At 54.2% G+C, this 13496-nt stretch overlaps 1 protein-coding gene across 7 annotated transcripts in view; it reads left to right on the top strand.

The window, feature by feature from the left end:
• The window catches only part of DPP6 (dipeptidyl peptidase like 6), a 684077-nt gene that overhangs the window by 604206 nt on the left and 66375 nt on the right, over positions 1 to 13496 (top strand). For all 7 annotated transcript variants that reach the window (XM_080664796.1, XM_080664799.1, XM_080664800.1 and 4 more), the window contains exon 8: positions 1135 to 1255. In XM_080664796.1, coding sequence (XP_080520922.1) covers positions 1135 to 1255 — 121 coding nt within the window. The remainder of the gene's footprint in view (positions 1 to 1134; positions 1256 to 13496) is intronic.

Raw genomic sequence — 13496 nt, 5'->3', positions numbered from 1 at the left:
TGGAACAGACACCCCAAGAGCCGCTGCCACCGCTCTGCCTTCCCCTCAGGCCCCCTTCATGCCCTGATGGGCATCCCAGGGAGCGTCCATCCAGTCCCTGCAGTGCCCATGCCCACGCCCATGCCTGCCTCTGCTTTTCTCTCCAGCACTTTCTTCTGTGGGATCTACCTTCCCAGCCCCTCTCTCCAGCCTGCTGCTCATGCAGGTCCCAGCTTAAAATCACTGGGAACTCTGACACCTGCTCCACCACGGAGGCCCTGAGGACGTGGGGAGCAGGGCAGCCATGAGACGACAGCGCTGTGCGCTCTACTCACACAGGTCCCCAGCCACCAGAGCCACGGTGATAGGAAGCGGGTGGGGGGCCCAGGAGCTGGAGGGGACAGGGTTGGTGTTACCTGGGGACAGGGTTTCATCTGGGGATGATGACAAGGTCTGAGACAGTGCTGGTGGCCAGGCAGCAATGTGGATGCACCCGACAGCACCGAATGGGGAACTTACAGTTAAGATGATAAATTTTGTGTCATGTGTATTTTTCCACAGTAAAGTTTTCTCAGTCTCTTTCTCAGGGATCCTTATCTTTCCTTTGGCCTAAGCCTGGGAGCCCTGTGTTATGTTCCCAGGGCCCCCCTATCCCCACAGGAACGTTTTCCTTCAGTTCTTCTTTCTCACCAGATTTTAGGTAGAATGCAAGCAGGTCGCATCTCACCTCATCGATCACTGTGCACAGAGCCGGCGCCACTAAGCCAGTGCTACTGAGTATGAAGTGGGTAAATCCCAGGTTTCCTTTCTCAGACCCAGTTAATGTTAGGGAAATGTGACTGCTAAAACAGTCGATGCGCTTTGATGTCAATGTACCTAAGTCTCAGGCGACAGGCTGCCTGTCCTGGAGAATGAGGATGGCGGGTGGGCTATGTCGCCTTCTGTGGGAAGTTCGAGTCCCCGATTCACCAGAAACACAGGTTCTTTCTGCTGCGGGTGAGCCCACGGGTCTTGAGCCCACGGGTCCTGAGACGACCTGTCTTGCCAGATAAATGCCCAGGAAACCGTAAACCACACACTGGTTCAGGCTTTTTAAGGGCAGCCTCCCTATGGTCACCTCCTGGGTTAATGCTGTGTTTTGTCTTCCCAAACCAGATATTCATCTTTGAGAACAACATCTACTATTGCGCTCACGTCGGGAAGCAGGCCATCCGCGTGGTCTCCACAGGGAAGGAGGACGTCATCTACAACGGCCTCAGTGACTGGCTGTACGAAGGTGAGCCGCCGAGGAGCGGGGTCGTGTGGTCGCTGTGGTCAAGTGGTTCCATGAGTGCCATGGCTGTCGTGGTTGCTGAGGTTGCCATGGTTGCTGTGGTTACTGTGGTTGCTGTGGTCATATGGTCACTGTAGTTGCCACTGCCTCTGGTGGTGGCTGATAGCATTTCCTTTCACTTTAACTATAAAGCCGGCTCCAGCTTCTGAGGTTCTGCTAAATTACAACATACTGGTGGGGCGTCAGGTGGTGGAGGGAGATGGGGCAGGTGTGGGGCTTCCCAGGACCCAAGCTCTTTTGCTCGCAGGCAGGGATGCTGTCCTGGGAGGCACATTGTATGCGAGGTGACTCTGGGGACACTGGGCTGTGCACAGGTTTCTGACTCTCTCCAAGAGGCCGAGTGCCTCTTCTGCCCCAAGGTGGGCAGCGTTGGGAAAGAAGTAACCAGTTCGGAGAAACCAAGATGGCGGCATAGGTAAACACCTAAACTGCTGCCTCACACAACAATTTCAAAACTACAACTAAAAGACAAAACAGACATCATCCAGAACCACAGGAAGGCTGGCTGAGTGGAAATTCTACAACTAGAAGGAAAGAGAAAAGCACACTGAGACTTACAGGAGCTGTGGAAGGCAGAGGTACAGAGGCGTGCGCGTGGAGAGAGCTGGCAACTGAGTATGCGGCTGGCTTTCTCAATCAGGAGAGAAACAAAAGCTTCTGACTGCTCTGAACTCCAGTTCCAGGTAAGACTCTGGGGACCCAGACTCATACGGGGAGAAACTGAACTGTCTGGCAGCGGGCGAAACTTGAGGGCGGCTTTCTCTCAGAAGTGCTTGCAGTGATTACTGTGGGACACTGAGAACCAGGGGCCTCTTAGGGCAGGGCTGATGGGAAGCCATCAGTGTTTGCTCCGCCCTGAGATCCGGCCCCACGAAGCCATTGCTGATTGCTCTGCCCTGAGACTAAGCCCCATCCAAGCTGAGCGCAGAGGCTTTTGCATATGAATGGCCTGGTCCTTTGAATTTTAAACTTACCTACAGCTGAGTCAATGAGACCCAGAACATCCAAAAGAAGGCCCAATACTCCGCAGCAGCTTGCATTGCTTCACAGCTGGGCCTCATCTGGACACCTCCAAAACCCAAACAAAGAAGAGGAATCTGCAGATCTCTCCGTAGCTCCTGCTGAGTGGCCTCAGGCAGAGGCTAAATTAGCACCTCCTTGGAGATCCAAGAGCCATTGTACCCAGGGGTCAGAGTGGGACCATCCAGATTACAACTCCTCAGATCCATAAGGGACACACTTAGGGGGCAGACTCAGTGAGCACCAAAGCCCCACGGAAGCAAGTCTTGCCTCATAAGGGTGTCTCCAGCACAGAAGTTCTCCCATCATAGACACAGCTGATCCTCACAGCCAGATGGCCTGGAGGTCAATTCCTCCCAGTGATACCAACAACAATCAAGGCTTAACCACAAGACTGTGCACACAGCTCACAAAGGGGTGCACCAAGAGTGTCCACCTCAGGTAACTGGGGAGGCTGAGCCACTGGGCCCTATAGGACACCTAGCACACAAAGCCACTCTATCAACTCAGGGAAGCAGCCAAAATGCGGAGACAAAGAAACAGGTCACAAATGACAGAAATGGAGGAAAGCAAATAACTGGATATAGAGTTCAATACCACGGTTATAAGGTTTTTCAAGAATTTTCTAGAAAAGGCCGATAAATTTAGCGAGACCCTCGAGGATATGAAAAAGGACCAACTAGAAATTAAGGATACACTGACTGAAATGAAAAATAATATACAGAGATCCAACAGCAGACTAGAGGATCGCAAGAATCAAGTCAAAGATTTGAAATACAAAGAAGCAAAAAACACCCCAACTGGAAAAGCAAAAAGAAAAAAGAACCCAAAAATATGAAGATAGTGTAAGGAGCCTCTGGGACAACTTCAAGCGTACCAACATCCGAATTACGGGGATGCCAGAAGAAGAGAGAGAGCAAGATACTGAAAACCTATTTGAAGAAATAATGACAGAAAACTTACCCCACCTGGTAAAAGAAATAGACGTACAAGTCCAGGAAGCGCATAGAACCACAAACAAATGAATCCAAAGAGGACCACACCAAGACACATCATAATTAAAATGCCAAGAGCAAAAGACAAAGAGAATCTTGAAAGCAGCAAGAGAAAAATAGTTAGTTACCTACAAGGGAGCACCCATATGATTGTCAGCTGATTTCTCAACAGAAACTATGCAGGCCAGACGGGAGTGGCAAGAAATAGTCAAAGTGATGAATAGCAAGAATCTACAACCAAGATTAGTCTACCCAGCAGAATTGAAGGGCAGATAAAGAGCTCCACAGATAAGAAAAAGCTAAAAGAGTTCATCACCGCCAAACCAGTATTATATGAAATGCTGAAAGGTATTCTTAAAGAAGAGGAAGAAGAAAAAGGTAAAGATAAAAATTATGAACAACAAATACATATCTATCAACAAGTGAATCTAAAAATCAAGTGAATAAAAAATCTGATGAACGGAATAATCTGGTGAGTATAATAGAAGTAGGGGCATAGAAAGGGAGAGGACTGATAATTCTCGGGGGGAAAGGGGTGTGGCGGGTGCAGGAAGAGACTGGACAAAAATCGTACACCTATGGATGAGGACAGTGGGGTGGGGGGTAAGGGCAGAGGGTGGGGTGAGAACCGGGTGGAGGGGAGCTATGGAGGAAAAAAGAGGAACAATTGCAATAATCTGAACAATAAAGATTTATTTTAAAAAAATAAAATAAAATAAATTTTAAAAAAAGAATTAACCAGTTAACGCTTCTGAAAGGAGCGGATCCATGTGAGCTGCTGTCCCGGATCCTTGCCTCGTGGGACATTTCCTACCCCTGGTTTCCTCTGGCATGAGAGGACCCAGCTGTGTGCACTGTTCAACAGCGAGGCTGCGGAGTGAGGGGCTCTGCTCTCAGCACGTGTGACCCGCCCGCTCAGAGGCCCTCCCCGACCTGCGCGGCCAGGCTCCGTGCCGAGCACTGTGCAATTTCCTCACTTACCCTCCCCCTCAGGCGTGTATAACAGATTGATGCTGTGACAGCATCGCAGACAGGTGCCTGAGCAACTTACCGATTCTCACAGCTCTGGAGGCTGATGGTCCAGGTTGAGGTGTGGTGAGGCGGTGCCTGGCAAGGGGTCTCTTCCTGGTCCTCACTTGGTGGGGAGAGGCACGCCCTGGTCTCCGCACCTCCTTGTTGGGATGTCACCCCACCGCCAAAGGCCCCACTGAACACCATTCCAGTGGGGGTTCAGGCTTCAGAGTGTAGCCCCTCCTAACAGCATTCCCGGTGATGACTGTGACTGACACGTGGCAGCTGAGCCCAGTGGGGTTAGGTCATCCACCAGTGGTCACCGAGGTTAAGGGAAAGGCCTTAGGGAGTCACATTGCTCAAGTTCTGGACAATTGTCTTTCCATAAATCCAGATGTGAACCTGGAACCTGTGCACCAGCTGGGCTGAGGTGTGGCTCACATGCTGCTCACCCACCCTCAGGGACCACGCGGCCACCATGCTGGTCTGAGCCGAGGGGGCTCTGGCTGTCATCAGGTGCAGAAATCGTCTTTCCCCTGCTCCCTGTAACCTTCCCCCTCTCCCCCTCCCCCGCATGGTGCGGTCCACAAGCTGTCACCAGAGACAGCTTCCCATCGTAAAGTCGCTGAAAACACTAAAGTGTGACGTTCCAGGGCTTGGCCTCTAGTTTTACTATAATCTATATATAAATGGCTAATATGCTAAGTGTCCTTCCCACTGACCAGTCACTATGGTGCACACTGACCACCAGGGGGCAGACACTCAATGCAGGAGCTGCCGTGACGCACACTTGCTACTACAGAGAAACAGCAGCGCAGACGTGGCCGACAAGGCAACACTCGGCTTCCCCCAAGTGGGACACAGGCCCCACCATCACCCCAGAGTGACAGCCCATCAAATCTCAGCCACCACTGCCAAGACCCCATAGCCAGCCCAGAAATGGTCCCTGTAGGTGCCAGGTAATGATATCACGTAGCAACGCCCAGCTTTCTCTCCCTAGCAACTAGCCTCCTTGCAGTTTCTTCAGCCCAGGAACATGACTTGCTTTATAACCAGGTGGAAACATTTTACTCTGTAACCAAATGTCTGTGAAGCTTACATGCGCCTCATCTCATTTGATCCTCACAGAAGTCCTGGAGTAGGTAGATAGGGGACTTGGTGGAATCCTATTTTCTTTTCATTAGCTGGAAAACAGAGATTTAAAAAGTTTAGAAACTTGACCCAACTGAAAAGAAGTAAGAAATAGTGGACCTTGAAAATGACTTCAGGTTTTCTCACTGCTCAGAATATAGTCAGACACTGCTGCAGTTAAATATTTTACCTTTTGTTCTCCCTGTGTGATCTACAATAATAATCTGCTTCATGTTGGTATTTACTGCTGTGTTGCTGACAATTACCTGAAAGAGAAGTTGGGGTGCTTCACTGGGCTGAAAAAAGTTTAGCTACATCAGAAAGCAGGTCTAATTAAGCAAGTTTATTCTATATCTATAAAAGGCTAAGTTGACTCACTCATGCGCCATACATATAAAGTTCTCGCTGGCACCAACATCACGGGTATGTTTCAATCTGTCATTGTCGATTGTGAATTTGGTTGACACTTCTATTATAGAGAAAGGGCGAATAGCGATATTAAAGTATTTCTTCCGATTAATTTCCTTTCAACGTGCACTAGTTGAGATATAAGCGGGTTGCAATAGAAGGCACAGTTGTAAGGACACCATTTCATGTGTGTGATAAATGCAAGTACCGTTTAGCCCCATCAAGACAGGCCACCCAGCACCTCAGGAAGTACCCCAAGCCCCTCCAATCAACTGCCCCCCACACCCCTCCCTGAGTCCACCACCATTGGCAGCTGATGTGGCTGCCTCATCGACTCAGTGTCGTTCCCTGGGCGGTCCTGGACGGGATGCTGAGATTTCTGAGGCTGGGAGCCCTGAGAGGTCTGGCTCCTTTGCTAGTAATGGGAAGGTAAACTGCAGAGGTTGCCTGTTTCTATCCTGTGACTTAATGTTTCCTTTCCAGACACTCCCTTAAAAAAAAAAAAGGAGGGTGGTGGGTGCCCTGGCCGGTGGCTCAGCGGTTAGAGCGTCGACCTGTGCACTGAAGGGTCTCAGGTTCAATTCCCAGTCAAGGACAGTCCCTGGGTTGCAGGTTCAATCCCCTGCCCTGGTCGGGTTACATGTGGGAGGCAACCAATCTATGTATCTCTCTCACATCGATGTTCTCTCTCTTTCTCATCTCCCCTCCCTCCTTCCCTTCCACTCTCTCTAAAAAATGGGAAAAATATTCCCTGGTGAGAATACTTTTAAAAGGAGGGCGGGAGGCGGGAGGAGAAATGCGCTGGGAGTGAGTGCGCAGGGCCTACTTGCTCTGCTCAGAGGGGCTACTCCGGAGTGGAAACTCCCAGAGCAGCAGGAGGCGCCTCTGCCGCCCAGGCTTGTTGGCAGCAAAACACCCTGTTGATTCATTTTGTTTCCCAACAAGTATCATAAGCATACAGAATGTTTCGGGAGGTTGGAGGATGAAGGAGAGAAGCAGTGGGTGGCGTGTGGCTGCCAGGAGTCTCCATCCCTCCACCCAGGTTGGCCTGTGGGAAGACCTCACCTGGTTTACGGGTGCTGTCCGGACACGGGCTGTGGCCCAGACTGCGTGTCTCACGGGCCCCTGGCCTCCCTGACCCGTGGTGGCCACACACTGATTTTGACAAGCAAAATGTGTATGTTTCTTTTATTCTTCTGGTCAAATGTTATGCAGATACATTGAATTTTGATTTTAATATGAGATTAAAGACTGCTTAATAGGGTCCTACCGCTGTTGTAAGGTTTGCTGAAGTGGGTTAGCCAGAAGCTAAAATGGAGACGTTACGAGAGGTTTTGGTGAGCTCTGCGGACCCTGTTAGGGGTTTGCGCTTTCATGCAGGTGTCAGCTGCAGAGCCCCTGGCGCATCGGCATGTGGGCCGGGAGGTGGGTTTCCACGCTTTTCTGGAGGCGTCTTTGCTGCTAGTGGGACAGAGACTGTTGCTGCTGTTTGTTTTGTTATTTCATCATCGTCCTGCACACGAGGAATAGTGGAGCAGCAAGGAAACGTGGGCCCCTGAGTTTCTAACAATGAGACTAAGTCTTTCAACGTTTGGACTGAACCAGGAGACATCCATACCACTATGGCCACGGCGGGCACGCGGGCGTATGCATCATCCAACATGAGTACCAGTACTCAGACACGCCAGCAGCAGGCAGCGACTTGTACCCTGGGGCAAGCAGACTGTGTGGGGTCATTTGAGAAGTGCGTCTCTTCCCCAGATAGACACACCTGGTCTGCCCAGCTCCTCTGAGCTGGTGGCGGAGGTCGGGTGGGGCAGTGACCTTGAGATGATGCTGGTGGAGCGCAGCCTGAAGTATCAGGAGCTGAGAAAGTGGCTTGAAACGGTTTTATTTAATATTTGCTTTGGGATAGATGCAGCCCCTGGGCTGACTGTAACCTAACTAGTCCAGAGATGAAAGCTACTTGGGAATGTGGTCGGATCCGACGACCTGCTTGGCCGGGCAGCCTGCCCCGTGGAGGTCAGCAGTGGTGAGGTTACACGGCCTCTGCTCGCTTCCGCGGGGCCCGCGCCTCCACCGGCTGCTCGGCACACAGGCAGGCAGCGTCTGTGGACAGTGGCCGGCGGGAAGAGCGTGAGAACAGGCTCTGCTGCGCCCTGGCCCGGACCTCGCGTCTCCCGTGCTCTGAGCACCGCTCCATTTCCTGCAGCCCCTGCTACTGCCGGCCTCCCCACCTCCTCCCGGGGGTCAGAGCCCCACGGCGCTCGGCGCTCGGCCCTCTCCCTTCCTCCCGGGGGTCACAGCCCCACGGCGCTCAGCCCTCTGTCCACCATCCCTGTACTGACTGCTGCCGTTCACTCGGGGCTACCGTGGAGGAGGGGATGTGGCTGGGCTGGGCTGGCCGAAGAGGCCCCTTCCCAGAGCTGCTGTTGGAGGTGCACCCTGAGTTTGAGCTCAGAATGTTCTAGGAACACTACTCCCACTGTAGTCAGACCTGCTGTGAAAGCAGGGCCGGAGCTTAGGGAACTGGACTTGTCTGGGAGGGTCCTTACCCCTCATGGTCGGACTCCCGCCCAGAGGCAGCACAGCGGGACCAGACGCAGGCCTGTTGGTAATCCTTCACACCATTTCCTAAAGCACCTCCTACACAGTCAGCAGGAATGGACGCAGGTGTTTGTCCCCGTGAGCTGCTCTGGAGATGGAGCCGAAGGTCAGGTGGGCCCCCAGGGCCACTCACTGATTTACACTCCTGGTGCAATCCCGCGCCCAACCCTTCTGGCCATTGGAGGCGGCAGGGGCTGATGGAGGGAATGGACTTCACAGGAAGAAACATTGTCATGGCCTAAGTATTCACAGGTGTCCATGGAGTGATTTCAAACGTGTGAGCTTCCCACAGGAAGTCTATCCTCTGAGAGGAAGGGGCTCCTTCCTGTCCATCTGGGTCACCCAGGCCTGGCCGGTCCCGTGAAAGCAAAACACAGTGGAGTAACATTTCCCGTGGGACATGCATGCGGTCTTTACATTCATGGCAAACAGGATACTTGTGAGCTGTCTGTGCCGTACTGCATCGTGTCGTGTGCGTGGCGTGAGCAGACTGAGCCCATTTGGACCGGGTGGTCGCTCTCCTGGTGCGTAGCCTGGCCATGGCTCGGGGTGTGGCACGCACACCAGCTTTTACAGTGAGAACATGTTTCCAAATCTCCCTGACACACATGTGGAGAATGACGTGAAAGCCTCACGGAGCCACGTGGGGGTGCATTCTCGATCGGGTTCTTCCAATGCTAACCATCTCTGAGGACCCTGGTCAGGGCCCTTCCATTACAGCAAAGTGGGAGTGAGTGTAGGCCCCGTCCTACACTGTTCAGACCGGATGTGTTGTTTTAGCATAAGTGACAGCCAGGAGTTCAATGGACTTGGAATCATACTCAAATCTGGTGATGAACGGGGTCTTCGCAGCGGCTGCCCCTGCCTTTCAGCAATGGCCTCACTGCTGAAATGCAGCATGAACTTAATGAACATTCAATGCTTTGTGTCTGTTTCCTTGTCTGTAAAATGAGGTTGACAGCAATCCTGTTTCCCGAAGTCATGGTGGAAATTAAACGAGCTAATTAACGCAGGGATCCGTCCATGGACAGGGCTTCATGCGGACCACACACTGCTGCTCCAGCGACCGTTCCTGTGCCCACACCTGTCAGACAGCAAGTCAGACAGCTGGTCAGACAGCCCGTCAGCCATGCGTGTTTTCGGCCAGCATCGCTGGGGTCAGAGCCCCCAGCCCGTGGGTGGTCAAAGTCGATCTCCAACTACTGCTCTCTATTCGTCTATGATATGTGTCTATGGGAAGTGTGTTTTGAGTTCCAAGCCAGCCTAGAAAGGGTATCTGTGCAGATGGGCCCTCAGCGGGGGGGGGGGGGGGGGGGGGTGGGGGCTGCCCTCGCAGTGAGAGCACAGCTGGGATCACACCCCTGACCCCTCCGTGTGCCTGACAGGGTGCAGCAAGAGCTCGGAGCCCGGTGCCATTACACTTCCTGGTCACTTGCAGGCATCACCTGCTCTCAAAGATTGCGCCCACCTCACTTCTGACTTCTAAAGGAGGCTGTGGAAGTGCGCGTGGCGCTGACAATGCCTCCAGTTTCATCGGCGTCGGGAAGAGCCGCCAGGCCCGGAGGCGCTGGCCACAGGCACTGGCCAAGCAGAGGGCAGTGGCGCTGAGCAGTAAGCCTCACACACTTGGTATTTCCTGGACCTGAAGGGAGCCCAGCCCTGGCCCCCAGCTCCAGGACGCATTAATGGCCGAGGCCTGGATAGCATGGGAGACACAGAGGAAAAGCCACGAGGTTCAGTGGAGGCGCCTTGCGCTGTGACGCAGAAATAAATGAGGAGACCTATTCCAGGCGCATCCCTCGGGGGTGTTCCCTGAGCCACGGAGCGCTGTCCTTGGTGCGCGGATTTCTGTGCGTATCCGAGTGAGAACTGCGCCCTAAGGCAGCAACCTGAAACGTCAGGAGCCTGGGAGGATGTGACAGCCATTCCGACGGCTCTCAAGGACCCGCCCCCGCCCACTGGCTGGGCCGCTGCACCTGCGCCCACGGCTCCTCACCTGCCCCTCGGGTCCCATCAGACCCTGCGCGTTGCCATCTGGGATGTTCCCCCGCACACGGCCATTCTCACCCGCCCTGGTGCGCAGCCTCAGCACCGAAATCCAGATGCAGGTGTGTCCTCGGTACCAGGCCCCTTCTCCTGCGTCCTGTCTCCTTTTGTGGGATCGGGTGCCCACAGGGCTGTGAGCTCACTGGCATAGGCCCCGTCTGCATTTTCTTGAAAGAAGACTGCCATGTGGCTACTGGTTCTGTAATCACAGAGTAGGGATTGTGGGGCTGAAATGGACCGTGGCGGCCACCTGGTCCCGGCGTCAGCACACGTCTCTGCAGGGGCCGGTGTGGGCCTGCCATCTCTGCCCCCGCCCGCCACCCCCCCCCCCCCCGCCCCATGCCGTCATCACAGTGTGGAAACAGCCAGGGACTGACGTCTGAGTTTCGCGTAATCCTCGCACTCGTGACCTGCTATTGTTCGAGGGCTTTCTCAGCGGTGTAAGAACGCAAAACCAACTCTCAGCTCCCAGGTCTACAACAGGAGATAGATTTGTCCGCAAAGCCATAGGGCGCCAACCCCAGTGAATCGGACCCTCACGTTAGCAGGTAAAGTTGCTGACGCCTAAGGACTGCACATTGGGTTCCTTCAGCCTTGCCGCTGGTCAGTCATCCATGTGCCATTTGTGGTGATCACCGTGATTCTAAATCTCGCCTCTCAAGTAAGTCCCTGCTCCCGAAGGCAGGGCCTGCCCGAGGCCACGCAGCGCAGACACTGGGCAGCATCGGGTTCTGGATGAAGGCGGGAGAACACGGAGATTAGAAAAGAGAGCAAGCATAACCCAGCTGCCCTGAGAGCTCGCTCTTTAAGTGTCCCCCTCAAGAGGGGCCAGCGCGTGTCCAGGCTCCCCCAGCTCCGGCCTGTGGCAGTATGCCAGCGGGGAGGCCGAGAGTGTGGCCCGACACAGCTGTCCCATCGCAGGGCTCACAGCGCAACTAGGAGAAAGTGAAGACAAAGTCTGTGGCGCCCCCTCCCGACACCCACCCACCCCCCCCCCCCCCCCCCCCCGCCGCTGAGTCATCACATCCCTGGGGATGTGACACACCCAGGAAGGCTGCGAACATCTCAGGCCTCCTGCCCGAGCTCTGAGGTGGGCACGCGGCCGCCCACATCAGCCAACATTCCACCGCTGCCCCATCCTGTCCTCCCGCCCCTGCGTGCAGGAGGCTCAGGTGAGGGTGGGGGGATCTCGAGTCTCTGGGACTCACACAAGAACAGACCCAGCTCTTGGCCATCCTCCCCCAAATCCTTTACTCCTGAGCCAAGTTACAGTCCGTAGACTCTCCAGGGGCCTAGCGTCCTGTGGGTGGTGGTGCCGTTCGAAGAAAGGGAAGCCAGGAGTGAGGGGGTGGCGAGTGGTCATGGCTGAGTTTGCAGGCTTCGGGGAGGCAGGCTGCTGTCCCTGGGGGTTCCCCTGCCTGCGCCTCCAGGATGTGGGTGGGGGTGGGGCGTGCTCTCTGCGCTGGGTCTTATAGAAGGACCTTTGTTTCATTGGAGCATTGTACTGAGTCAGGAAGAATCATCTTTAAGGGGAAAGAAAGCTGAAAGGGGAATTGAAACTAGGGAGCGGGAACTGTCGGGGAGGCGGGAGCAACCTTCCCAGAGTAACCCTGTGTAGACCCTGACTCGGTGGTGCCAGGATGGGGAAAGGAGCTGATTGCTCCTCACTGAGACCTCCCAACTCAGGTAACACTGAAACACAGGATGCTTAGCCAGCGATGGGGAGGGTGTGTGCGTGTGAGTGTGTGTGTGTGCGCGCACACGCGCACGTGACTGAGAGAGAGAAAAACAGGGACAAAGACAGAGAGTCAAAGCAAGACACACACAAAGAGACAGGGCGAAAGGCAGAGAGAGACTAGGAAGGGCACACAGACAGAGGTCAGAGGCAGAGACTTGGAGAAACCGATTTCAGCTAAGCTGCTCGAAGTCCACTGTAACCACAGTTTGAGGACTAAGGTAATCTGCCCGCCACATTGCTGTCTCTGTTGGCATTGCTGTCCTTCACATCAGGGAACGACAAGTGACCTGCCTCCTGATTGGCATGTGGCTGAGTTGCCCTTGAGTCTCAGGCAGCTTTGCAGGGAGCCATCGCATGTCCTTGGCCCTCCCCATGGGTCCACACGGGTCCCACTAGCTGGGCACCATCAAAGGCCTTGGGCTGCCCACCCACAGAAGCAGCCTCTTGAAGATGTCCCACTTACGCGTCTCCAGCCACAGAGAAGCATCTGCTGTCTTTCATCCCCAACATACAAATAACAGCAGCTACTGGGGCAGCATGTCAGCTCAGAGTGCCTGGAGAGAACGCACACTGGCTCCAGGAGCCAGGGTGGGAGAGAACCACACCTTCGTGCCCTCCTGGCCAGCAGTGCGGAGGACACTGCCCCCTGGTGGTGGCCGAGCCCATGGGCCACGGGTTCTGTGCGGTGAGGCTTTGCTGGAACTGGCAGGTCGCTCTTGAAGGTGAGTGGACAGGTAAGTGCTGTGCAGATCACAGCGCTGGTCGGCTAGGGAGCTGCTGGCATCCCAAGGCAGCCGCCCCTTGGCCTCCTGGCTGGAGGCTCGCCAGTTTCTTTCTTAGTGCCCTCCCCACCCTCCCCACCCCATTTAATCCTGCTGTCCGCACCTTGAATACGATATGTAGTGGCAGAAAAAAGGCAGCAGATGCGAGTGGGAACAAACCAGATTTTCTGTATTTAAAACGAGGCTATTTATTTCCAATACCGATCCTCCAGGCCGACTATTTATGTCCTCTGCAATTTCCCAGGACACAGAGTTCTCGGGCCGTTGGTTTTTTCCAGTGTGCATAGCCCTGGGGTGTGGGGAGCGCCCCTGATGAACTGTCTGACGCCACAGGCCACTTCATTCAGGACGGTCCCCAGCCCGTCTTGCTGTCTGCATTCTGTTCCCATGTGTATCTCACCTCATTAAAAGGTGGCAATCGGCAGTATGGATGTGACTCAGGCAGA

The sequence above is a fragment of the Plecotus auritus genome (genome assembly GCF_963455305.1).
Source record: "Plecotus auritus genome assembly, chromosome: 4".
NCBI classification, from domain to species: Eukaryota; Metazoa; Chordata; class Mammalia; order Chiroptera; family Vespertilionidae; genus Plecotus; species Plecotus auritus.
This window is presented reverse-complemented; position numbering and strand designations above follow the sequence as displayed.